At 36.4% G+C, this 24,717-nt stretch overlaps 1 protein-coding gene across 4 annotated transcripts in view; it reads right to left on the reverse strand.

Moving 5' to 3' along the window:
* Window positions 1-24,717, reverse strand: part of PAN3 (poly(A) specific ribonuclease subunit PAN3) — a gene marked incomplete at its 5' end in the record, with an annotated part of 196,405 nt that overhangs the window by 81,539 nt on the left and 90,149 nt on the right. For all 4 annotated transcript variants that reach the window (XM_080658498.1, XM_080658497.1, XM_080658496.1 and 1 more), the window contains one exon: window positions 13,099-13,246. In XM_080658498.1, coding sequence (XP_080514624.1) covers window positions 13,099-13,246 — 148 coding nt within the window. The remainder of the gene's footprint in view (window positions 1-13,098; window positions 13,247-24,717) is intronic.

Consider the following 24,717-nt stretch of genomic DNA (forward strand, 5'->3'; position numbering starts at 1 on the left):
ACTTCAAGCGTACCAACATCAGAAATATGGGGGTGCCAGAAGAAGAGAGAGAGCAAGATACTGAAAACCTATTTGAAGCAATAATGACAGAAAACTTCCCCCACCTGGTGAAAGAAATAGACTTACAAGTCCAGGAAGCGCACAGAATCCCAAACAAAAGGAATCCAAAGAGGACCACACCAAGACACATCATAATTAAAATGCCAAGAGCAAAAGACAGAGAGAGAATATTAAAAGCAGCAAGAGAAAAACAGTTAGTTACCTACAAGGGAGTACCCATACGACTGTCAGCTGATTTCTCAACAGAAACTATGCAGGCCAGACGGGAGTGGCAAGAAATTTTCAAAGTGATGAATAGCAAGAACCTACAACCAAGATTACTCTACCCAGCAAAGCTATCATTCAGAATTGAAGGGCTGATAAAGAGCTTCACAGATAAGAAAAAGCTAAAGGAGTTCATCACCGCCAAACCAGTATTATGTGAAATGCTGAAAGGTATTCTTTAAGAAGAGGAAGAAGAAGAAAAAGGTAAACATAAAAATTATGAACAACAAATACATATCTATCAACAAGGGAATCTAAAAATCAAGTGAATAAAAAATCTGATGAACAGAATAAACTGGTGAATATAATAGAATCAGAGGCATAGAAAGGGAGTGGACTGACAATTCTCGGGGGAAAAGGGTGTGGGGGGTGCGGGAAAGGACTGGACAAAGGTCGTACACCTATGGATGAGGACAGTGCGGGGGGTGGGGAAGGACTGAGGGGGGGTGGGAACCGTGTGGAGGTGAGCTACGGGGGGGGGGGGGGAGAGGAACAATTGTAATAATCTGAACAATAAAGATTTATTTAAAAAAAAACAATGGAAAAAATATCTTCAGGTGAGGATTAACATATATATATATATCCATCCTATATAATAAAAGCCTAATATGCAAATAGACCAAAAGGCAGAATAACCAAACAACCGAACAACTGGTTGCTATGATGTGCACTGACCACCAGGAGGCACGTGCGAAACATGGCGGGCGCCAGCAGCAGGTGGCAGAGTGCAGAATATGGTGGGCGTTGGCTGAGGTGGGATGGTGGAGCAGGTGAGCAGGGGCGCCAGACCAAGGTGGGGTGCCAATCGCTGTCATCAGGGCAAGCCTCTCATGGTTACTGAAAATTCTTTGCTCCTGCACACTGTGGTCCTGCCCGGCGCTCACACCTGCTGCTGGTGCCAACCCCACTTGCACCTGCTGCCAGCACTGGAGCCGCCGCTCACACCCACTGCCAGCAACCAGTGCTGGACCCCGATTGCTCAGCGCTATCAGCAGGTACAAGTGGTGGCTGCCGGCCCCGATCACCCCTCAGGGCTTCTCCACCTCCCCCTGCTCCTGAGGGGCGATTGGGGCCGGCAGTCGCCACTCGCACCCGCTGCCAGTGACAGTCCCGCTTGCACCCGCTGCCAGCACTGGAGCCACCACTTGCACCCGCTGCCGATGCCTGGCGTCAGTCCCAATTGCTCGGCGCCATCAGTGGGTATGAGTGGCGGCTGCCAGCCCTGATTGCCCCTGAGGGCTTCTCCACCTCCCCCTGCTCCTGAGAAGTGATTAGGGCAGCAGTCGCCACTCACACCCGCTGACTGTGCCGGCCCTGCTCACACTCCCTGCTGGCGCCAGCCCCAATCACTCTGCGCCATCAGTCGGACATTCCCCAAGGGCTCCTGGACTGCGAGAGGGCCCAGGCTGGGCTAAGGGACCCCCTCCCACCAAGTGCACGAATTTCGTGCACCAGGCCTCTAGAGTGTGTGTGTGTGTGTGTGTGTGTGTGTGTGTGTGTGTGTGTGTGTGTGTATGATTAAAAAAACTGGAGATGTATTAATATTTATTTCACCAAGTCATTTTGTTTAATACAACAAAACTAAAAACTTCTCTGGAAATAAATTAGTTTTCATTAGATAAAAATTTTAAATTATAAATATAGTCTTTTTATACAAATAAAGATTAAAAACTTCGAGCTTGCCTGGCCAGTGGTCTCAATGGTTGAACAATGACCTATGAACCAGGTCACTGTTCAAACACATGGGCTTGATCCCCAATAGGGAGCAGGCAGGAGGCAGCCAATTGATGATTCTCTCTCATCAATGTTTCTATCCCTTTTTCCTTCCTTTCTCTCTCTGAAATCAACAAAAACATATTTAAAAAAAAAACAAAAAACTAAAAACTCAGAGCTCTCTCATCAGGAAAATTGGGTAGATGAGGAAAACTATAACCCTGATTTTTGCCTATGACATCCTGAGATAGCCCTAAATCTTCCTCAAGAAAGAGATCAACCAAGAACATGTATGCATATATGCATAACCCATGGACACAGGCAATAGGTTGGTGAAGGCCTGGGGTGAGGGTGGGGGTTGGGGGTGGGCTAGAAGGGGTCAATGGGGGAAATAATGGGACATATGTAATACTTCAATAATAAAGATTTATAATTAAAAACTAAAAAAAGAAATATATAAACTATTCACACACAAAATTAGTTCACAGCATAAAAAATGCACACAAACCACACAATATACTTTTCTTCCAAAAGAAAAAGTCACAACTGCAAAAATTTATGTCATAATTTCCAAAATTTTAAAAAACAATGCAATTGAGCAAATCACAAAATCCCTGCTTCTCTACAGAAGAGCTTAAAATGTATAAATGATTTAAAAATTTTTTAAATGCTGTGAATTAACTAGTAAGATGAATAAAATGGAATATAAGTAATTAATATGCAAGACTCTAGAGAACTGTATATCAAACAAGAAAAATCTATACTATTTAATTCATAATGTTTTAAGTTTTATTTTCATCATGAATAAAGTATTCTTTTTCATTATTTTAAGAAATATAAAGAACTAGCATTGTGTTTACTTTTAGAAAAATATAAAGAAAAGGTATGAAATGCTCAACTACTAAATTAAAGTAACATTTCAATTTATAAAAATCATATCTGATTAAAAGTACAAATATTTTCTCTCTTCATTACATTACACAACAAAAATGACAGGTTTCAATACACTCCAAAAAGCTTTCTGTATTTACTTTGGTTTTATACATGTAAATAATCTTTAATAGAAGCCATGTGGATCTATCTGGCCAGAATAAATGCAATTCAGTTTCCATTCCTGGTTTTCCCCTCAATATATACAGAATTTCAGCAACTGATGTATATAATCATTTTGGGTACTGGATACTAGAAATATTATAAGCATTAATAAAACCATTAAAACCCTAAAAATTACTCACAAAATTTATTAGATCTCATTGACCGAATTTAGGCAAATACTTTTTCATATTATGAATGTAACGTGAGCTTTATCAACCACATACTCTTTACGTAGTATTTGATAGGGACCACAGCCTGTACAACTATTCTGCCTTCCATGTCTACACACAGTAACTTCAGTCATACTATATCAATAGCCTTATTTCCATATGAGTTTTCATTAAATAATTCAATAAATATTATTAGAATACTGACCATGTGTGAACTACAGTGCCTAAAACCCTAAAAATGTAAGCTGTCCACATTTTTAAAAAAACATTATGAAACTTTTAGGGCTTGGATTACAATTTTAAGAACTATACCCTCTGGCCTGTATAGAGGTAACTTACTTTGATCACTACAATATTTGAAGAAACAGAATACTGACCTGCTTGCCCCCAAATTTGGCCAAATGATTTGAAATGAGATCTTCCCTAGCGTCTGCAATGATGGCAATCTTTTACATCATAACACTTAGGTTATTTAAAATTAAAGTTCAAAACAAAATGGGAAGAGAACAGATGTTAGCTACCAAACTCTTTTGGACCAAAAGAACCATTTTTTCTTCTCAAGTGATAGTGAATGTTTGAGTAAATGGTATCCTTCATTCATAATGATAAATTATGTTGTGTTGTTTATAAACCAGAAACTTACTCCAAGATAAGTGTGGCTGATTATAAAAAATTATATTCACAAAAAATAATGTAAGATTAATATTAATCAATACTGTAGTTTTAACTTTGGATTTCTACATAAAAATTTCAAAGCATATATATTGAAATGTAATGTGCAAATAACTGATTACCTTATTCTAGATTCATGGGTTTTTACATTTTAAACACCCAAGATACTTATGCTATTCATTTTTCAGGTGTTCTGAAAGCTTTATTAGACATATTATACTAATTAATTTACACTATTTTTGTCTCATTAACATTACTAAAGTAAGAGAAATTCCTGTTCCCCAGTTCTATTAAAATTGTATTTGTGCCCAGCATGGCAGTGGTTGAATGTCGATCTATGAACCAGAAGGTCACAGTTCAATTCCTGGTCAGGGCACATGCCCAAGTTGCGGCTTGATATCCTGTAGGGGGTGTGAAGGAGGCAGCGATCAATGATTCTCTCTCATCATTGATGTTTCTATCTCTCTCTCCCTCTCTCTTCCTCTTTGAAATCAATAAAAATGTAGTTTTAAAAAACCGAAAAAAAAAGAGGAGGAGAGAAGATAGCACCTAGTAGAGCTGTGGATCTCAAAAAGGCATCCCAAGAAATCTAATCTAATCAGCATCACATAACAGATTCAGAGAACAAGAGAAAGGCCTTACCTTCAAAGAGTTATAATCTAATATATTGGGGCAGGAGGACAACGGAAAGGGTAAAAATCTAAGTAATTACAAATTGCTCTATGAACGCACCTAAAGGGTATCAATTGTATTCTGATTCAATACAATCACTGAGGTACGTAAAGCTGAACACGTCATTAAAAATAACATTATATTTTGTCTGATGCAACAGAGTACTGCAAATTTTGGAAATCTTTCTTTGAAAAATTGCTTAAAATGTAAAGTTTTGACAAAGCTATAACATGTCTGATATCCAAATAAGTAAGGTCTGCTGGAAAGCTTCATTTCTTACAATGCTGGATAAATCAATTATTGTAGCCGCAGATACAAAAGATGCAAGTAAGATAATGCCCAAAAATGTATATACATAATTCAACTGTTAAAATTTTGCATTCAGAAAAGCCTGGGAAATGTAGCTAAGCCCCTTTAAAAAAATAGAGTTTAGATTTTGGTAGACCATCATCACTGGAGGAGCTTCCCATTTCCAGACTTGTCCATAACAACTTCCCACTCATCTTCTTCCATGCTTTCCCCCTTCCAGATGACTGGAGAGATACCTAGAAGCCACTTCACCTGGATCCCTAAGTGACTGTCTGGAGGAGTGCATCCCAGACAACTGAACACCTGCCTGGACCGTTACAAAGCAAGAAATGAATTTCTGTCCTGTGAAGTCATTACATTTTGGATCTATTGGTTTCAACATCACAAACAGTGGGCAGTAAGATTATAGTCCATACAAAATTATGGCTTAGACAGCAGTTTGATGACTACAATTAATATTACTATCTTGTTCATTTTACTGTTTTCTAAAAAATACAAAGCCCCACAATGAGACTTTTAGTTACTAGTTTCAATTTATAGGAATATCAATCTGAAATCTGGATAACCACATCTAAAATATGGGAAGATGTTTATGAAATAGGAAAACATCTCACTTCAGACATATCAATATGTATGAGATTTGTGACTAAAAAAACATCAAAAATAAACATTATCACCATATAAACATGCAGTACTCATCTGAATATTCATGGTAGGTTTTACATGTTTGTGTGCACTAGGTCTTAAAAGGGATACATATCTTAATTCCACTCCTTTCACTAAGACTGTTCCCACATCCCTACTCAGGGTAACTGCACATCTGAAAGGCAAAAGGAGTAAGAAAAAAGATGACTTTCATATACTATATGAATATGACCAAACTGAGAAGAATCAAATTCAAGAAACAGAAGAGGCTGCCACCATTGAGTTTACTCCTACAGAATTAAAGGACCCTTCGTAGACATGTTACACACAGCACAGTACTTTTATTTACACAAACACTCTCCCTCTCCACTGAGTAGCTACAATGCACTAGATACCATTAATATCAAATGGTTAAAGAAAAAATGATCCCTGGAGCTCTTAAATTATTTGATTAAAAGGAAAGAAAAAGACTGATTTCTAACTTTCCACCTCCAGGAAAGAATCAGGAATGTGCTCTCTCTGCCTCTCAGTTAATCCAAAACCACTACAGCACTCTGAGTTACTGCAGACTCTAATCTCATACTATGGAAACAAAACTCCCCTCATCTCCACCTAGGATGCAAAGGCAGCCTTGATAGGATTTCCAATTTACACAGGAAGTCCATATGCCTTTGAAATCCTTTTAAAGTCTAAAACAAAAATCAAACTCTTCTCTTTCTGTTACCTCTCATCACTGTCTTCATTTCTGTCTCTTTTTAGTGTACCTATCTCCTATAGATAAATGTGTCACAAAACAATAGAATTTTAGATTAGAAAGACTTAAAATCATCTCATATTACAGAAATAAAGATGCTAAAACATGGTGATCAAAGGGTATCCCAAATGCCACAGCTACTTTAGTAGAAAAACTGGTACCATATTCTAAAGGCAATGGAGCCCAATGAAAGTATCTCAAGAGCAGCAATAACATCACTGCAGGTGTACACTATTGAACCTATAGTCAAAGAGAGCCCTAGCCACTCCTTAATTAAGGGACAAGTAACAAGTAACCTACCCCTTAATTAAGGGACAAGTTAGCCAATATATGAGATTTAAACAGGAAGTCCACAACAGCATCTCTCAAACCTAACAGAACACATTAACCAAGGATTTCTCAACCAGTAGAACAGTGCCTACTGGGAACTATTTAAGCCTTACCTGACAGGTCTCCAAGTCAGATGCAGCAGCCACATCCCTCTCTGTACCATTAATGTCTTGCCTCAGTTTCTTGAAATTCCCAACTGGGAAAGAAATAGAGCCACCAAGTACTCCCAAGCCAATTATGGCTCTACAGTTCAACAGTTAGTAACCTTCCTTGGGACATCAACATCTATATCCATATACATGCATACACAGAGCAGCCCCTGTCTAGGATAAGCTCAACATTACAGGGTAGTGAAAAGGCCCTCTTCACAAAACCTCAAGGGTCCCAGATCTTAACTATAAATTTTTATTTTCTTTTTTAATGTAGAAAGCAATCCCAATAAGAAAACCTTGAAAGGTTTGAGCGAGTCTGCTGAATATACCTGAAAAACAAAGTAGTTACAAAAATTGGAAACATGCAATTTAAACATAATTCTTATAAATATTTTAACTGGTTTTAAGAATGTTTTAGCACTTCAAAACACAGTGACTCTAGTTCTGATGCAGTTAAACTTTCAACAGGATTATTTCTGTTCCTTATATGACTATTCATCTATATCCTCTTGAACGTTTGCATTTTCTAGAAGTTCATCAAAGATGTTTACTGACTCATTCAAATTCACTGTACTTAAGAGAAACCCACCAATTAAAACATTTTTTTCCAAAACAGAAAAGAAACTAGTTTGTACAAGATAAGAAATGAAAAGATCCCTTCTATTTAGGAATTTGTAATATGCTCAGGAAATCCAGACTGATATTTAAAACAATTAGAACATTTTAATGCTAACCCAACTCTGCTGCTATTTGGTGTAAAAATAATTCAGAGAAATCAGCTGAAACTGAAATATCAAAATACTATGACAGAATTACTTGAAAGTCCCACAGAATCTGTAGACTTTTGAAAAATAATTACATCTGTTTAGAGTTACAACCTATAAAACATGATAATGTTTAAGAACTACAGAATTATTTTTATAATTTTTACTTTCAGTAATTATACCATTTAGTGAAACATAAAGCAATCTAAAATGATAGCTTATGAAATTTTTATGCCCTTAGTGATTTTAATGTAGAGACTAAGATATACTTTAAATATGAACTTAAGATATTCACCATCTGCAAGACTGTTAACAGAGTGCCCTCTTTTCCTAATGGTATATACACTCCTTAGCTAGATATCAGAGTAGTGATACAGTGAGATAGAATGCCTGTGGATTTAATTAGTGTTCCAGCCATTATGACTTACAACAGTTCATGATTTTTTACCTATACAGTTAGTTAATTTTAGCAATTATTTTTCCAGTCTGTTCTCTCTCTTGTTTTTCAGTCATACAAACAGATCAGTTACATGGACACACACATACAAACAACTAGCCTAAAAAATAATAATAATAATAATTGAAAGCACTATCAAGCAGAAAAGATTTTTATTTATTCCATTCAATATAAAGAAAAAGAAATAGGACTAGTAGGTAAAAGACAAGAGTAAGTTTAATTCAAATATGATATAATTTTCTATTTTATTCAAACTATAAAAATGTACACTGGGCTGCCTTGATTAAATAATGAATTCCTTATTGCTTCTATAAATGACAGAGCAGAAGCTAGATTATAATCTATCAGGAATGCCACCTCTAAACTGGAACAAGGCTGAACTATGTGAACCCTAAAGGTTCCACCTGGATCAATAACCAATATTAGATTATCACATAAGCCAACTACTATGCAATTGAATTAAGCTTCCATTGTATTCGTCTATGATATGAAATGCCATAGAGCTAATGAATCAAAACTTTACTTTTTAGCATTGAACTTTACAATTAAAAGGAATCGCCTAATCCAAACCTTTCAAAAGCACAAAAATAAATAACTCTATTTTAAATAATGTATTATATAATATAAAGTTTAGTACTTCAATACTTTTGAACAAGAATAATGAATATAAATTTTCCCCTTTCACCACACCTTGAACAAGCCAAAAATATATTACAGAATATTAGCCAGTTTTACCCATCAATCTGGTACCCTCAGGAATATATAAGAAATGACTAAGTATTTCAAGATCTGGATCTAAAAGCATAAAAAAAGAATACAATTATTTAATAATTTTAAGTTTAGTATAAATAAATGCTTTTCCCCAAATCAATCATCTGAGATTTGCCATAATAATTTACAATAAAGTATTTCAAATGGTCCAAATATCTGTACCATCCTTATCTTGAAAGAACAATATTTGAAAATACTCATTTACAGCTCTTTCATTTATGAATCAATTATGGCATTTTCAAATCAAAGAACTCCCCTCTGCCCCTCCCAAGTGTCCACACACAATTAAGCAGAATAAGAGATGCTCAATTCCTGAGTCAAAATTGCACTAAGCCACCAGATGATGTATCATATACCATCCAGAACTGTATGCTCCTGTTACTACCTCTCTTAGACACTTTCAAACAGACTGTGGCTAATTTTGAGGTAATTAAAGCACATCAAAACTTAGTTTACTAAGTCTACTACCAAATCAAAACACTCTTAGGAAAAATTCTGATTAAGAAGAACTTTCAGCAATTGGTTCTCATGATAAAATTATTTTCATGGCACAAAAAAATTAAAGCATAAACTATTATTTCATATACTTAGTGTAATCATATTTTCATCCCTAAAAATCTATTAAAAAACTGTTTGCCTAAAGCAAAGGCTATTAGAAAAATATATCTTTAGACTTATGCATTATTTTAAAAGTACTCTTACTATAACACGCTCTGGAAATAAACTGAAATAAATTTTACTAAGGCTGTGTTAAACCAGTGCTTTTTAACTTTTGAACATCAGGATAAGCTGTGACCAGAGAAAGTGCCCAAGTTAAATGCCATATCACATACTCATATAACAACTACCTTCATAGAAGATAGAGATTTTGCTATTGTTCTTAGGTTAAATGTGCATAAAACAAGTAAACTATAAATCCTTGATTTCTTAAACTAAAATAAAATAAAATGGTTGTGTATACAATTCAATGGAAACACAACATGGGCTGCATATTTTTAATACTTCTAAATACTTCTTAAATCTAATTAGCTATAAATAAATTCAAATAACTTTTATTTAAAGTTTCACTTGTTGCATTAATACTTTTTTAAAAATATGAATCATTTTAAAAGTGATCAAAAGAAGTTTTTAAAAAAGAGACTTGATTTGCTCAGGATCTACCATGTTCCCAGAATTGTGCTTTCATTTCTTACAATTTGAGGAAATTACAAATCTTAATATCTACTCAACTTTGTTCAAATATGTTTACATTGTAGTCAAGATATATATTTAAGTTTGTATTTTTTCATAGATGATAAAAATGACATTGCTGTAGTTTACTTTGAATGTCAAAATATTTATGGCTTCATTTATATATACTAGAGGCCCGGTGCACGAAATTCATGCACAGGTAAGGTCCCTAGGCCTGGCCAGCGATCAGGGCCGATCAGGGTCTTCCAGCTGCTGGCTGGGCCTTCCTTCGTTCCGCGCCACCCCCTCGTGGTCAGCGCATATCATAGCTAGCGATTGAACTCCCCACCTCCGGGTCAAACTCCAGATGGAACACTTTGCAAGGGGACACTTTGCATATTAGCTTTTTATATAGAGAGATTTCAGAAAAACAGTAGTTTGATATATTTTCAAGGATAATAATCTGGACTAGAAGTTGAAAAAAATAAAATGAAACTTTATAGCAAAATTATCAATAGGTTATACCTATAGTAGACAAGAAACACTAATGATCAATTAAATCATCACTCAGGTAAACTTCATGACCTTTTTTATTCTACAACAATAAAGTAGAAATTTTACAATTTTTCATAGGCCTTGGAAAAAATAGCATTTGTGGGTAAAAAGTAATGGAAGACATTGGGGGTAGGGGGGTAAAATGGTTTCCTGAAAGTCAGTCAGACTTAATTTTTTCTTTGCTCATCTCCAGAGAGTATTAAGCCATTAACTAAAAGAATTATGAAGAAATAATAAGTGCAAAACAATTCATCATTCCAGTATTTTTGGAAAATGTTTTAGCTTAGTTGATTCTCATTTTAATGAAGAACAATTTTTAAATAACATGTATAAAAATTTTAGGAATGTATTTAATATGACATACTGACTTACTTTCAATGGTTCCAGACAGTAATTAGTCATTTTAACATTAGAACTATGTAGAAAAATTAGTAGTTTCTCACCTAATTTAATTTTTAAATTAATTAATTTCATCCCAAATTTAGGTTATAACACCCAATGGGGGCAAATGAGACACCTACCTACACACAATGCCTATTAAAACACTTAAATACCACAGCATTATGGATTTTTTTAACTAAACATTTTCAAGATCTAAAATTGTCTTTGACATTTTTAACTCCCCCAATATTTATAAAGCCCATTTTTAATGGCAAGCTTGAACAAGTCTGATCAAAGATATGAACAAAATGTTAATTTTTGAAACAAGGGAAGATGTATTATTATGCCAAAATAAACTGGTACTTAATTACAAAAGCCAACTAACTGGCATATGGATACCATTATTGTGGGTGCTTTATATACACTGCTTGGAAGTCTGGACAATCTCTAAGAAATTTTAGATGTATAGCTGACATGGAGATTATGCTCGTGTACACAATGTGAACACACTTCAATGGGAGAAAAACCATAGTAGCATATTACTTACAAGTAAAACCTTTAGGCTATCAGGAATATTCAATTCTGACACTGCTCTCTAGAGAAGAAGGGAAAATGTTTACAAATTTAACTAAACCTGAGGGTAGAAGAAAAGCTAAGGGGACAAGTGAGGGGAAAGGGGCTGAAAAGAAGGGGGAGATGAGTGGAGAAAAAGAGTGGGAGAGAAAGTTAGGGGAAGGAGGCATTGATAAAACCCTTGGCAGCACAAGGTTATTTAGCCTGAGTACATTTGATATTTTACATGCTAAACCAGATGCTCTGTTCCATAAAGTTATCATTACCTTCCCTCATTCTTCTCCAAAAGGTCCTTGATTCCTTATCAGTATCAAACCTAATGATTTCTCTTAATAATTTGGTTAAGCCCTGAAGGCAGGCTGATCCAGCTAGATAGTTTGGCTTCATTTAGTGTGCATATATTTCATTTTGTTTCTGTTTTTTGAAACATTCAAGGCCAAGTGATGATTGTCCAGTACAGGTTCTAGAAACATAATCTGTGTGGGGAGCTCAAACATTTTACAGACACAAGATAACCTGCTCAGCCCTTATGATAAATTCAATATAATTTTGCATAGCTTACTTTTCTGATTAAGATACATCACAGTAGAGCTGGGTGATGTTAATTATCTACAAAATTTTTCTTATTATTATAATAAATGCTTATATCACGGACTAGAAGGCAAAATTTGAATGAATTATTAAGATATTTAATAACAGAGAACTTAAAAAAAAAAAAGAGTTCTCAAAGGGTCACTATGAACCGTGCCTAAGGTTATAAGAGGTTATAAGTACATTTGTCCAAATTATTCTATCATTATAGGTAAACTTGGAAGAAAATGACTGAGAAATATTGTTTTGCCTACCTCAGTGACCCCTAATACATTCTTCCCTACTATTTATTTTCTACTATTGTTTATAATACTTTACCCAATTAAAAATTACTATTACAGCCTTGGCCAAGTGGCTCAGCTGATTTGGAACATTGTCCCATATACCAAAAGGTTGCCAGGTTCAATTTCCAGTCAAGGCATATACCCAGGCTGTGGCAGGTATGGGAGGCAACTGATTGATGTTTCTCTCTTTTTCTTTCTCTCAAATCAGTATGTATTTTTTAAAAAATAAAAACACCATATCTTCGAGTAAGGATTAAAAAGAATTACTGTTACAGACTTATAACCAAACATCTGAAAGGTAAGAAGTACATCTAAACTTATATTTTGAATTACAGAGAATAAGCTACTCTTTAGAAATTTAGGGCTGTGAAGCACACATACTCATCAATATTTTATTTCTTATGTTCTTACAGAAGTTTTTGAGTGAAATAGCACTGACTTTTAAAAAAGGGAAATACTAAGGTCCAGATATTTTTCCTAAATAACCATTTTCTTCAAGTTTATTTCTGTGCTATTAAACACGCTTAAAAATTTTTTTTTCATATCTTAATTTCGCTTTTAATTTTTCAACTCTGGTACCAAAATCTGGAACATAAAACTTATAATGTGTTCAAATGTGAATCATTCAAGTATACAATTTCAGTTCTGATAAACTAACAGCAAATGGTGCTTACAGATTTAACATCTGGAACTCACTGGAAAGTTACCCAACTTACCTGGTGCTAATCCAGCAGCAGCAGGACTTCCCATGGATGGGTGAGAGAAAACTTGAGAGAAGGCAGACATATTTGACTGGGACACATTACTCAGCCTGGAGGTTGATCCTCCTTTAGGAATAAACTCGCTTGCAGTAGGATTTGGTGTCTATTTAAAAATCAAATATAGTAAGTTAACACACTTTAAGCCCAAAAAAGACATTGAATCTACTAGGCATTATTCCACAGTGTTTTATTTACTGAGTAGAATATTTTACTGAAAAGATTTACAGTGTTTTTTAGTTTTCATATTTTGGGATGGTATAAATATATTTTAAGGGAGTTTTTAATTTTTAAATCAAATTTGTGAATTTTAATTTCACTTGCAGAGTTTAACCTCAGAAACATGCAAAATTTGCCTTTATTATCAAATGTGCATCATTACCAAAGTATCCTAAGACATTTTAGAGAACTGAGAGGTTGAAACTACCTCAAAACTGAGCAACAAGTTTCAAATTTAGTATCTTTAAACCAATTCTACCAGTATGAAGGTCAAAACTGCCTTTATTCCAAAATTAATCACTTCCTTTCCTATAAGCATTTAGGACATTTTCTCAATAATATGGTACCATACATTTAAGTAACAGAGTTAAGACCAGAAAAAACTTATAAACAAGGCATACATGGAAAAAAAATCAAGATAGAAGAAAAACACAATAGAGGCCCCAATGCCTGCAAAGTATCACATGTAACTTATTTTATATTAAAAATATTTTGCCATATAATTACATTAAAAATTTTCTTCATCATTTGTAAGTCACATTTTATATATTCAAGTGGCATGGTACTTTTGGCTTTAAGAACTACTAAAACAGCTCTAGCTGGGTGGCTCAGTTGGTTGGAGCATCGTCCTGTATACCAAAAGGTTGTGGGTTCAATTCCCGGTCAGGGAACTTACCTAGGCTGTGGTTTCAATCCCTAGTAGGAGCCAGTACCAGAGGCAAACAATTGATGTTTCTCTCTCTAATTGATATTTCTCTCTCTCTTTCTTTCTCTCTCTCTCTCGCTCGCTCGCTCAAAATCAATAAACACATATCCTCGTTTAAGGATATAAAATAAAGAATTACTAGAACATGAGACTGTATTTCGAATTCATAAATGGTCTATATTTTTGTCCATGTGAAACAAATGAATATCCTAAATATTTTTCTAAATATTTTATTTTATATATTTTAATAAATATTTTATTTCATTAAATTGTTTTTGTTAATCCTCACCCGAGGATATTTTTTCCATTGATTGTTTTTTTTAAGAAAGAGTGAAAGGGAGGAAGGGAGGGGGTCAGAGAGAGAAAAGGAGAGAGAAGAGAGAAAAACACATCAATGTGAGAGAGACATCGATTGGTTGCCTCCCGTACACACCAACTGGGGTAGGAATGGAACCTGCAACCCAGGTACTCTCCCTTGACCATGAACCAGAGAACCCTGAAGGAGGGAGGACGCTCTAACCACTGAGCCCACCAGCCAGGGCTGAAATGGTGACCATTTTAAATTCTACATGCTTAAGTGCAATAAAGATTCAATGACCATTACCATGAGTGATATCATTTGAATTCAACTTCCAGGAAGTTCAACCAAAGAAATAATTCAGTATGTTCATACTTTAACCCACATTTTATGTATACATATAAACTAAATTTAAAACACTGAGTCATGACACGAAGAATTTCATCACTCAAAAGTATTTTAGAACTAATCATTAGAATAAAGAAGGCAGAAAATCAGATGTGGACTAATTACTATACAATCCAAGAAAACTTCCCTATCTGATACGAATGACACTTTAAACAGTCAAGTTAGAATTCAAAATATTAAATTTGAAAGATAAGTCAACAGGCTACCCTAATTTTAAACTCTAAAACAAATGATATTTTACCAGGTGCATGCCAGAGAAAATTAAACACAAAGTGATAAAATACAGAGGAAATGTTAATCTGAGCTTAATTAAAATATAAATATATAGAATGAACCTCTTTTACTGCCCACATCCAAGACATGAAATTCAGGGAAGAGAGGGTATCAGGCCTGCTACAAAATAAATTTTCTAAGGAGAAATATGTAATCCCCCCACACACACACACACACACTAAAATCTTCCAAATTCTAAAGTTTTCCAAAATTATGGCATGTTCTTTAAAAGTATGATCAACTCCTTAATTTCTGGAGTACAAAATAAGCCAACACATGTTAATCCCTAGTTGTAAGGAACAAATGGCTACTAAAAGGATCACTTTGGAGCTAAATCTGTGTGTACTAGTTAATCTTAAACCTATTTTAGAAGATGGAATCAAGATAAAAGCAATCAGGTACCTTAGTAAAAGAGTTCAAAATGTCTATGAAATATGAGGACTTCAGGACTACAAGATTACTAAGAAACAGCAAATTTAGACAAAGAAAATTAGATATACATACAAAACTTTTTAGTAGCATGTTCCTGAGAAATAGATATTACCCAATTTCTACTTCATATATATCTTACAATTACTATGAATAACAGTATATCTGATTTCAAAGCTGAGTTTCTCTATATTAAACCTATTTAAATTAATTTGAAAGACTACTTTTAAGGAATCCTATAAATGAGAAATAGGTGGTGAAAGTCTATTCCGCCTTTGCCAAACATCATCATAAAATGTCATTCTAACAAAGTATAAAGAACCTCAAAATTTATTAAAATAGCCCATCAGTAGATAAGTGGATTAGAAAACTGTGGTATAGCTACACAATAGCATACTACACTGCTGTAAAAAAGAAGGAATTCTTACCATTTGCAACAGCATGGATGAACTGGAGAGCATTATGTTAAGCAAAATAAGCCAGTCAGAGAAAGATAAATATCACATGATCTCACTCATTTATAGAATATAATGAACAACATAAACTGATGAACAAAAACAGATCCAGAGATAGAGAAGCATCGATCAGACTGTAAAACCTCAGAGGGAAGGTAGTGGAGGGTAGGGGTAAGAGATGAACCAAAGGACTTGTACGCATGCATATGAGCATAACCAATGGACATAGTAGGGGGGAGAGGGCATGTGCTGGGGAGTGGGAGCAGCCAGGGAGAGGTCAATGGGGGGAAAAGGAGACTCATGTAATACTTTAAACAATAACAATTTAAACTTAAAAAAAATTATTAAAGTAACTTATTAAAAATGTAACTGAAAATTTACACACTAAACTGCAACTTCTAGATATCCAACCACCACAGATGCAAAAAACCTACCCAAAGGTAAATTTTAATTAAGAAGTAAAAAAAAGAGCTTAGCCCTGGCTGGTTTGGCTCGGTGGATAGAGTGTCGGCCTGCGAACTGAGGGGTCCCTGGTTTGATTCCGGTCAGGGGCACATGCCCGGGTTGTGGGCTCAATACCCGGTGAGGGACCTGCAGGAGGCAGCCAATCCATGATTCTCTCTCATCATGGATGTTTCTCTCTCTCTCTCTCTCTCTCTCTCTCTCCCTCTTCTTTCCTCTCTGAAATAAAAATATTTTTTTTTAAAAAAAAGAGCCTAAAATCCTCCCTCCTTTAAGATGGTTAGGCATTTCCCTTGAGTGGTGGTTTGAAAGGTTTCTTTTTTATTCAACTCTGAATATTTGACTAAAAGGATTTAAAGAGCAGAAAAATAAATTATACAGGATTTAGATACAGCTCACACACAAAAAAAACAAAATCTAGGAATAAGAGATTAAAGCTACTATTACTAACATATAATACAAATTCCTACAGCCAGATTAGAGAACCAGAAATATTTAATGTAATGATAAGTATAATAATGAATACTTTTTCATAATAAAATTAGTTATAATAACTATAATTAAAAATGTACTCTTAAAACTGCTTTAATATTACTGTTTCAGAAAATAAATAAGGGTTTTATGAAGTACAACAGCATGGGCACATACCTTTAACATGTTAAGAAAAATACTTTGTTAACAGACAAGGCAAAACTGGTGACTAAAACCAATCACAATAAAATGAATTATCTATTTATCAGAAAATAAACAATTTATCTTAGCTAAAGGAGGTGAAGGTTGTATCTAGAATGAAGACTCAAACTTACTTGGGTTATATAAATTATTTGTCTAACATCAACAACACTAAAGAGAATGAAATAAACTGAGAAAGAAATAGTGAAAAAGAAGATCAAAGTTTTATTATTCCTGCCTTATGGTTTAAAACAGTGGTCGGCAAACTCATTAGTCAACAGAGCCAAATATCAACAGTACAACGATTGAAATTTCTTTTGAGAGCCAAATTTTTTAAATTTAAACTTCTTCTAACGCCACTTCTTCAAAATAGACTCGCCCAGGCCATGGTATTTTGTGGAAGAGCCACTCAAGGGGCCAAAGAGCCGCATGTAGCTCGCGAGCCGCGGTTTGCCGACCACTAGTTTAGAATAATACCTTCATAACTACCTAGGTATGTTCCTATAATACTAAATTTGTATTTTTAATACACAGATAATTACCATATTTTTCCGTGTATAAGACTCCCCCATGTACAAGACACCCCCAAACTTTTCCAACTCACAAAAAAGAAATCAATATTTTAAACATTTTGCTGGTTTTCCTCTTAAGGCTTTCTTCTTTTTTGGCATCTTAAGGAGTGGTTCTTCCTGATTTCTCCACAGTCTGATCATACACTTAGTGGAAAGAGGTCCAAATTGTCTCTCTGCAGCTCAATTTCCATGCTCTTTTGCATAGCTGATTACATTCAGTTTGAATTTTGCAGAGTAAGATAATCGCATACTAGTATTTATCTCTTTATGTGACATCTTTATGGGTTCAGAATGCTCCAGTCCCTGTTGCATCTGTGCACTCTCCACCTCCAATTACGGCATCAGCTGATGTCAGTAACAATAAAGCTCGTGATTGGAGGAAGCCTGTTTGACAAGGTATGGGCAGCTATGCACGTGCGAGGCTCCCTCCTCGGCTGATTTCCATGTGTAAGATGCCCTTTGATTTTCAGTCTAACAATTTTAGGACAAAAAATAGTGTCTTATACACGGAAAAATACAGTATATTTCTGCTACAATGTCTACTTCTATTCTGATTTCTATTCATATTTTAAACCCTAATTTTTATTTATATCTTAAACAGCTATAAATGCATTTTTTTAAATCAATGCTTATTCAAGTTAAGTAGCAGACATTCACTTTGTGAGAATTTACCAATAAAAAAAGAATTTGGGGTTCTCGTATACTTAAATTTATACTGCATCTTTCTGCCAAAAGCAAACAAGTACTTTTTATATAGTGAGTTCTCCAAACTGGCATTATCCCTCAACATTTGAATGGCACCTGTCCTCTCTAGACAGAAATATACTAAATCAAGAGTCCTGACCTTCAGCTTCAAAAGTATGGTTATAATTTTATCATTACATTTTATATAAAATAACAATTAATATTTCAATCCACACAACCTATCCAACCAAAATGGTACAGTATTTGCCATCTACAAGTGACCAATAAAGGCTTATTTACAAATGAAGACATTTTCTGATGCAGTTTCTAACTCAATTTTATGATTGCCTACTATCATTTGATTCCCTCCTTTTAAAGTAACAGTATTTAATACTCTGCTGAATTCTACTACAAACAGAATACTTATTTAAGTCTACAAAAAACTATCCCATAAATTAAGGAACTAATGTAATTAGTGCAACAAAATAAATGCAGGCTTTAAATATTTTTTTAATTAGGTAGAAAGGGCAGAAAGAGGTATATACTAAATGAAAACAGAACACAAAATATTATGTAATACTTTATTACAAATACATCAGAAAGTGTAAGAAAAAGACTGTCTTAAGGTGATGTGATGAATGATTGAGAAACCACTATATTCCTAAATATTGGTCAGGTTTCTTTTTAATTACATAGTAAGTTAATAAAACCATAAAATATCTTCCATGATACAGCTCCTTATAATGAGTTCTACTTTCTTTACCTATCTTAATGATTCAGTTGTTATCAGTAATCTTTCCACTCTCTGAAAGAAACATGACCTGGTGACTTATTCTTGCAGCTTTATCTATATACTAGAGGCCTGTTGCATGAAGATTCGTGCAATAGGCCTTCCTTCCCCTGGCTGCCAGCACTGGTTTTCCTCCGGCACCCGGCACCCAGGCCTTCGTTCTAGCTACCGCCTTCCGTCTTCACTCCGGCAGGAGCCTTCAGTCTTCGCTCTGGCAGGAGCCTTAAGTCTGCTCCGCTCCGGCCGGAGCACCACCACTCCTGTAACTCCCTCCACCCCCCGCCCTCTCCCTCATAGCAGGCGTCCCGCCCCGCCCGGCCGCTCTGCGCCTGCATATGCAAATTAACCCACCATCTTTGTTGGGTTAATTTGCCTACTCACTCCTGATTGGCTGGTGGATGTCGCAGAGGTATGGTCAATTTACATATTTCTCTTTTATTAGTGTAGATATAAAAGCCTAAGTGACTGGCAGACTGGCCAGTAGCTATGACGCGCACTGACCATCAGGGGGCATATGCTCAACACAGGAGCTGCCAAGCTACGGTCACTTGGCAGCAGCGGTTCTCGGGTGATGCACCCTGAACCAGAGAGGAGGGAGCCCAATTCTGGGTTGCATCACCCAAGAGTCGCCCTCTTGCAATCCAGGACCCATCGGGGGATGTCTGAGAACCGGTTTCAGCCCGATCCCCACAGGCCAGGCCAAGGGACCCCACCGGTGCACTGGGCCTCTAGTTTAGATAAAATTAACATTTAATAAGCTGCACATATTTAAAATATAAACTTGGCAGTTGATTGAGGGAGGCAATAATGGCGGCAGAATAGACAGACGTGTTCCGAGCCTTGTCCCGGAGCAGAAAGAAAGAACAGCTGAGGGTCGCACAAGGAGTGTTTGTTGGCAAGTTGGGAGACAGCTGAACTCCAGAAGAAGGTGGGGGACTGCTAGACGGGGTTCCCCTGACCTCGCAGCACCAATTGCGGCTGGGTCCCCTCCCGGAGCTGCGGGCTTGGACGCGGAGTCTGCGCCATCTGGAACCGGAAAGTGGAGTTTATCGGAAGCCTGAGAATCCACAACTGCGGAACCCACGGAACAGGTGCGAGCCCCAGAACAACGCTCCCCAATTGGTGCAAACACATGGGTTCAGAGGAGCTCTACACTCCACCACAGAAAGGTCAGATTTCGCCTGGGATAAGGTGAGGTCTCTGGTCCCTGCAGGAGAGAGGAACGCACGTTTTGCGGGAGCTGGAGGACCAGGGAAGTCTGTGCCTAGAAAAATCCGTGGCTGTTGGGGCTGGCGTGATCTGTGAATGTGGAAAGGGGTCCTCAGAGCTGCTAACAGAAGGGCTCTCTAAAAAGCAACCCATTTTGATCTGAAGTGCAGGGACACCCTAAGAATTTCAGGATGCCCAGACTTACGCGCAGCCCCGGAGTTCCCCGGGCGCCTAGGCTTACGGGCAGCCCCGGAGTTCGCACACTTGGGCTTTTTCCTCTTCAAATCCTTGCTTCTGATTACTAAGCCCAATACATAGGATCACCCAGTTGGGGACACCCTGGGAGACTGCAGGGGAAAGTTGTTTTTCTGGAACCTGGGGATCGGAGGGGGGAGTGACCATCGGAGAACCAGCTCTGAGGCAGCCCACTCCCACAAACCGGTAATGAGTGCCACAGGGAAAGAAGGCTCTAACACTGCCTAGAGAGGCCATAGATAGACCCGGAAGTCAATCCAGAAACACTGCCACCCAGGGGCTGAATCACAAATTGACTCTTGTGTAATCAAAAATAAAGGAATACGAGAAATTAAGACACACCGCCTGCTTAAAATCAGGACTGGCTTATAACACTGAAGAGCAGTGGAACGCAGGGAACTGCAATACTGTCCGGACTGAGAAACAGGCGTGCCAAACAGAACAACAGAGGAAGTGAATGACCTTCACTACTCCACATTTTATTTTTATTTTCTATTTTTTTATTTTTTTATTTTCATTTTTTGCATCTTTTACTCAAGAAACTAACTTTTTTTCTTTTTTCATCACTTGATTTTACCTTTTTAATTATTACATTTTTATTTTCAATCCGTATTATTACTACTGCTATTTTATCTTTTTTTTTTTTAAGTGTCATTTTATTTTCTCTTCATTTTATTTTGGGATTAGGGTTCTACATTCTATTTTTATCTTTCCTTTAGCATCCTTTTACTCTATCTCAACTCTACCTTTATGCCATCACTCTCTTCCTAACCTTCCCCTTTTCGGTGTCCTGTTTATCTTACCCCTTTCCTGCTTTAGATTTTCCCTATTCTTTCTGTTTACCCCTTGTTAAAATTTCACCCTACTTACATATCTAATCTCCAATCCCCTGCTCCAAGTCCATACACACCTCTCTCTTCGCTGTCTTAACTATCCAAAAAATTGTTTTTCTCTCTGTCCTTTTGTTGTTGTTCGCTTCAATGTTGATTATATTGAATTTTTATGCTTTTATTGTGAGATTGTTTTGCTTATTTTTCTTTTGTTTATTTTTTGTTTGTTTTGTGCTTCTGTTTTCCCTTGCCTCACTCAATATTAGTTGGTGTTGTAGTTTGTATTAATCCCCAGGTACTTGTTGCTGGCATTTGCTGGGATTAGTGATTGTTCTATTGGAGTTTTATCCCCAATATATATAGTCTGTTCCCCTTTCTCTCTTAGTCTCTATCTTGTCTCTCTTACTTTTTTTTTTCTTTTTTTTTCTTTCCCTTTTCCCAATTTCATTTTGACACTCCTTTTTTCTTCTTCTTCTTCTTTCTTTCTTTTTCCTCTTCTTCTTTCTCTCCTATCACCTAATTTGCCTTTCTCTGGTGGTCACCTTTATTGGAGGTTATTAATATCGTGAATACATTTCTGTTCAGTGCCTTGTGAGTTGAACCTGGTAGTGCTGTATTTTGTGCCTTTAAATCAACCCAGGAGAGAGAGAACAACATAACCAGACACCCAGAGAAGAGAGACCATGGGGAGACAAAGACACAGCCCACATATGAAAGAAAAGCAGGCATCACCAGAAAAGGAAGTAAACGAAATGGAGGTAAGCAACCTTCCAGAGAAAGAATTCAGAGAAATGGTCATAAGGTGGCTGAAAAGAATGGAAGACAAATTCGACAATATGAGCAAGAACCAAGAGGAAATGAAGAAGAACCAAGAAGAAATGAAAAATGACATCGCTGCTGTAAAGAACTCAATAGAAAGCATCAAGAGTAGACTAGAAGAAGCAGAGGACCACATCAGTAAGCTAGAAGACAAGATGGGAAAAAATACCCAAGTAGAGCAACTTCTAGAAACAAAAATTAAAAGGCAGGAGGAGAGCCTAAGGGAACTTTGGGACAACACGAAACAAAACAACATCCGCATAATAGGGGTTCCAGAAGGAAAGGAAGCTGAGCAAGGAATAGAAAACCTATTTGAAGAAATAATAACAGAAAATTTCCCTGATATAGGGAAGAAAAAACCCACACAAATCCAAGAAGCTCACAGAGTCCCAAGCAAAATGAACCCCAAAAGACGGATGCCAAGGCACATTATAATTAAATTGTCAAAAACCAATGACAAAGTAAGAATCTTAAAAGCGGCAAGAGAGAGACAGAAAGTTACCTACAAAGGAACCACCATCAGACTAGCAACTGATTTCTCAACAGAAACTCATCAGGCCAGAAGGGAATGGAATGAAATATACAAAGTCATGCAAAGGAAGGGTCTGAATCCAAGAATACTGTACCCAGCAAGGCTGTCAATCAAAATTGAAGGTGAAATCAGGAGCTTCACAGACAAAAAAGGACTAAGGGAATTTATTACCACCAAACCAGCAATGCAAGAAATGCTAAAGGGTCTGCTGTAAAAAAAAAAAAAAAAAAAAAGAAAGAAAGAAAGAAACAGGAAGCGAAGAAGTAACACAGGGGTAAGGAATAGGAATGGTGACAAACAAGTACCTGTCAATAATAACTTTAAATGTAAATGGATTAAATGCCCCAATCAAAAGACATAGGGTAACGGATTGGATAAGAAAACACGACCCATATATCTGCTGTCTACAAGAAACCCACCTCAGAAAAAAAGACGCACACAGACTGAGGGTGAAGGGATGGAAAAAGGTTTTCCAGGCAAATGGAAATGAAAAAAAAGCTGGGGTAGCAATATTTATATCTGACAAATTAGATCTCAAACTGAAGGACATAACAAGAGATAAGGAAGGCCACTTCATAATACTAAAGGGAGAAATCCAATAAGAAGAAATAACTCTGGTAAACATATACGCACCCAATACAGGAGCACCCAAATACATAAAAAAACTCCTGGAGGATATCAAGGGAGAGATTGACAGCAATACAATCATAGTAGGAGACTTTAATACCCCACTATCACCATTGGACAAATCCTCTAAACAAAAAATCAGCAAAGAAACATCAATCCTAAATGACTCACTAGACCAGATGGAATTAATTGACATCTTCAGAACATTTCACCCCAAAGCCACAGAATATACATTCTTCTCAAGTGCACATGGGTCATTTTCAAAGATAGACCATATGTTGGGACATAGGCAAAGTCTCTTCAAATTCAAGAAGATAGAAATCATATCAAGCATCTTCTCAGACCACAGTGGCATAAAATGGGAAATCAACTACAATAAAAACAACTCAAAGAAATCAAACACATGGAGACTAAACAGCATGCTATTAAACCATGACTGGGTTACCAGAGAGATCCAAGAAGAAATAAAAAACATCATGGCAACAAATGACAATGAAAACACTACAATCCAAAATCTATGGGACACAGCGAAAGCAGTCTTGAGAGGGAAGTTCATAGCTCTACAAGCCTACTGCAAAAAACAAGAAACAATGGTAATAAATTACCTAACCCAACAACTCAAAGAGTTAGAAAAAGAGCAACAAGAAAAGCCCAGTGTAAGCAGAAGGAAGGAAATAATAAAGATCAGAGCAGAGATAAACGACATAGAGATCAAAGAAACAATACAAAAGATCAACAAAACCAAGAGCTGGTTCTTTGAAAGGATAAACAAGATTGATGAACCTCTAGCCAGGCTCACCAAGAAGCAAAGAGAGAGGACCCAAATAAACAAAATCAGAAATGAAAGAGGTGAAATAACAACAGATCCCGCCGAAATACAAAGGATTATTAAAAAATACTACGAACAACTCTATTACAACAAACTGGACAACCTGGAGGAAATGGACATATTCCTAGAAAAATATAACCTTCCAAAACTCAATCAGGAAAAATCTACTCAACATGCCTGTAACTATGAAAGAAATTGAAGCAGTCATCAAAGAGCTTCCGGCAAACAAAAGCCCAGGACCAGACGGCTTCACAGGAGAGTTTTACCAAACATTCAAGGAAGAACTAAAACCTATCCTCCTCAGACTATTCCAAAAAATTGAAGAGGAAGGAACACTTGCAAGCTCCTTCTATGAAGCCAGCATCACCCTAATACCAAAACCAGATAAAGACAACACAATGAAGGAGAATTACAGGCCAATATCCCTCATGAATGTAGATGCCAAAATCCTCAACAAAATTCTAGCAAATTGGATCCAGCAGTACATCAGAAAGATCATACACCATGA

Source organism: Plecotus auritus, assembly GCF_963455305.1.
Source record: "Plecotus auritus genome assembly, chromosome: 3".
NCBI classification, from domain to species: domain Eukaryota; kingdom Metazoa; phylum Chordata; class Mammalia; order Chiroptera; family Vespertilionidae; genus Plecotus; species Plecotus auritus.